General features: G+C 52.3%; 1 protein-coding gene across 1 annotated transcript in view; it reads right to left on the bottom strand.

Moving 5' to 3' along the window:
• Nucleotides 1-1,053: 1,053 nt before the first annotated feature.
• The window catches only part of ETH_00035595 (DNA replication licensing factor, putative), a gene marked incomplete at both ends in the record, with an annotated part of 5,279 nt that continues 3,738 nt past the window's right edge, over nucleotides 1,054-2,594 (bottom strand). Inside the window, 5 exons of the mRNA XM_013374967.1 lie at nucleotides 1,054-1,084; nucleotides 1,353-1,453; nucleotides 1,627-1,714; nucleotides 2,131-2,293; nucleotides 2,430-2,461. Coding sequence (XP_013230421.1) covers nucleotides 1,054-1,084; nucleotides 1,353-1,453; nucleotides 1,627-1,714; nucleotides 2,131-2,293; nucleotides 2,430-2,461 — 415 coding nt within the window. The remainder of the gene's footprint in view (nucleotides 1,085-1,352; nucleotides 1,454-1,626; nucleotides 1,715-2,130; nucleotides 2,294-2,429; nucleotides 2,462-2,594) is intronic.

Below are 2,594 nucleotides of genomic sequence, written 5' to 3'. Positions count from 1 at the left end.
CCCTACTTGCGGCATTCTTTACGTCTTTTACAAACCCTAAACCCCAAACCCTAAACCCTACACCCTAAACGCTAAGCGCTTTAGTCCGCACCGCGAAGCTCTCGTAGAAACTGTTGCCTGAATGAACAGACGAAGCAGAAGCAGCAGCAGCAAACAGCAGCAGCAGCGAGCAGCAGCAGCAAGCAGCAGCAGGAAGCAGCAAGTAGCAGCAGCTGCTGCAGTTGCACGCAGAGCCTCTCATTTGCCTCCTTAAGGATTTGTTCTTTTCCTCAAAAGAAATAGGACATTGCCGTAGCTACTTGGCTAGCTGTGGCTAGCTAGCTAGCTAGCTAGCCAGCTAGCTAGCCGGCTAGCTAGGTAGCTAGATAGCTGGCAAACAAGGTAGCTGGCCAGACGGCTGGCTAGCTAGCTGGCTAGCTAGCCAAGGCGATGTGGGCCCCAGGCACAGCTAGCCAACAAGTGGCTAGCTAGCCAGGCAGCTAGCTGCTCCCTATTGTTAAAACTCCGCGAAGCTTCTTCGCTGCAGCAGCAGCAACAGTTACAAAAGCAGCAGCGGCTACCGCTGCTGCTGCTGCTGCTGGGGTGGAGCGCCCTTTGTCCCTCCATTGTCACTTCAGCTAGCTGGCTAGCTAGCTAGCTATCTATCTAGCTAGCTAGCTGGCTAGCTAAGGCGGCAGCTAGTGGCTAGCCAAACGCCAGCAGCTAGCCGCTGAAAAGCGCAGCTTGCAAACAGCAGCGGGCTAGCTAGCTGGGTCGGCCGAGCAGCAAGCTAGACAGCTAGCCGACTGCTAGCCAGCCGCTAGCTAGCTAGCTAGCTAGCTAACTAGCCAGCTAGCTAACTAGCCAGCGTATGAGCTAGTTTGCTGGCTAGCCACATGCAACTAACCACCTCATTGGCTAGCTAGCTCACTGGCTAGCCACAGCTAGCTAGCTAGCTAGCCAGCAAGACAGCTAGCTAGCTAGCCAGCTAATTGGCTGGCCAGGTAGCTAGCTAGCCAGGTAGCTAGCTAGCTGGCTAGCTAGCTATCCAGAGAGTCCCCCCAGAGCCAGGCACTAGCACTCGTACACCAGGCCGTCATGCACCCTGCAAAGCACCCTCAAACCCTAAACCCTAAACCCTAAACCCTAAACCCTAGACCCTAGCGGGGTTGTGTCTGGGACTTCGGCTTCCGGTCTAGCAGCCTGCTAAGACCCTAAACCCTAAACCCCAAACCCTGAACCCTAAAGCCTCAACCCAAAACCCCAAACGCCAAACCCTAAACCTCAAATTCCAAGCCCTAAACACTGTACCCCAAGCTTTAAACCCTAAGCCCTAAGCCCTAAGCCCTAAACCCTAAACCCTAAACCCTCACAGGATGGGGGCTGAGTCTTTGGAGTTGAGTTCTATCAGGGCCTTCTTGAATTGCTGCTGCGTTGGCTCAGAAAGCCCGCGGGCGAGCGCGCGGGTGGTGACCTGAGTCCAAAAAGCAAATAAATGGCCAAATAAATGAATGTATAAACAAAATAAATAAATAGATAATCAATAAATGATAAATAAATAATCAATAAATGATAAATAAACACAAATTGAAAAAAAACGAAAAAAACGAATATAGCAGCAGCAGCAGCAGCAGCAGCAGCACTCACCGCCTGCAGCAGCAGCTCTTCAGCCACGCCGCCGCCCTCGTCCAGTTCTTTGATGGAATTCATTATCAAACTGTGCAAAATGTCCGAGCTGCAGCAGCAGCAGCAGCAGCAGAGGGAGCATGCAGCAGCAGCAGCATAGGGAGCATGCAGCAGCAGCAGCAGCAGCGCTGAGCATGCAGCAGCAGCTGCGCTGCAGCAGACAAGCGGGAAAAGCGGCGCTCTAGCTAGCGTAACTCTCAGCTAGTTATCTAGCTAGCTAGATAGCTAACTAGTTGCTCAGCTAGCTAGCTGGCTAGCTAGCCAGCTAGCTAGCTAGCCGGTGGCTAGCCACTCAACTAGGAGTCCATCCAATCAGTTAGCTATCTAACTTGTCAGTTACTTTGTAACTTGGCCAGTCAGCTAGCTAGCTAACTAGCCAGCCAGCTAGCTAGCTAGCTAGTCAGCCAGCTAGCTAGCTAGCTAGCTAGCTAGCTAGCCAGCTGCTTGTGCGTCAGCAACAGTTACCTGAGCCCCTGTGCATCGAGGGCCTGCAACGCTTCCCTCCGTCCGTCTTCTGCTGTTTCTGCATCTCCTGCTGCTGCTGCTGCTGCTGCTGCTGCTCGGCGGGTTCGCCTTTTCTTCGTTTCAGTGATCGCCAGGCCCTCCATCTCCTCAGCCATCTCCTCATCTGCAGCAGCAGCAGCAGCAGCAGCAAGTGCAACAGCAGCACGACGCCACAACGGCTCAGCAGCAGCAACAAACAACGGCTCTTGGGACCAACAGCAGCAGCAGCAGCAGCAGCAGCTGCAGCAGCAGCAGCACACCTTCTGTGATGGCTCCCTTTCCCCTTCTTGGCCTGCAGAGCCAAACAAGAAGAGGAAAACAAATAGTAAATAAATAAATAAACAAATATATAGATAAATAAATAAAGAATAAGCAAATACAAAATAAAAGGAAACAAACAGAAAGCAAATGAAGAGAAGCAAGGG

This window comes from Eimeria tenella, genomic scaffold (genome assembly GCF_000499545.2).
Source record: "Eimeria tenella Houghton genomic scaffold, Eth_scaff2411, whole genome shotgun sequence".
Taxonomy (NCBI): domain Eukaryota; phylum Apicomplexa; class Conoidasida; order Eucoccidiorida; family Eimeriidae; genus Eimeria; species Eimeria tenella.
Note: the sequence above shows the minus strand (reverse complement) of the source record. Positions and strands in the feature narration are given on the sequence as shown.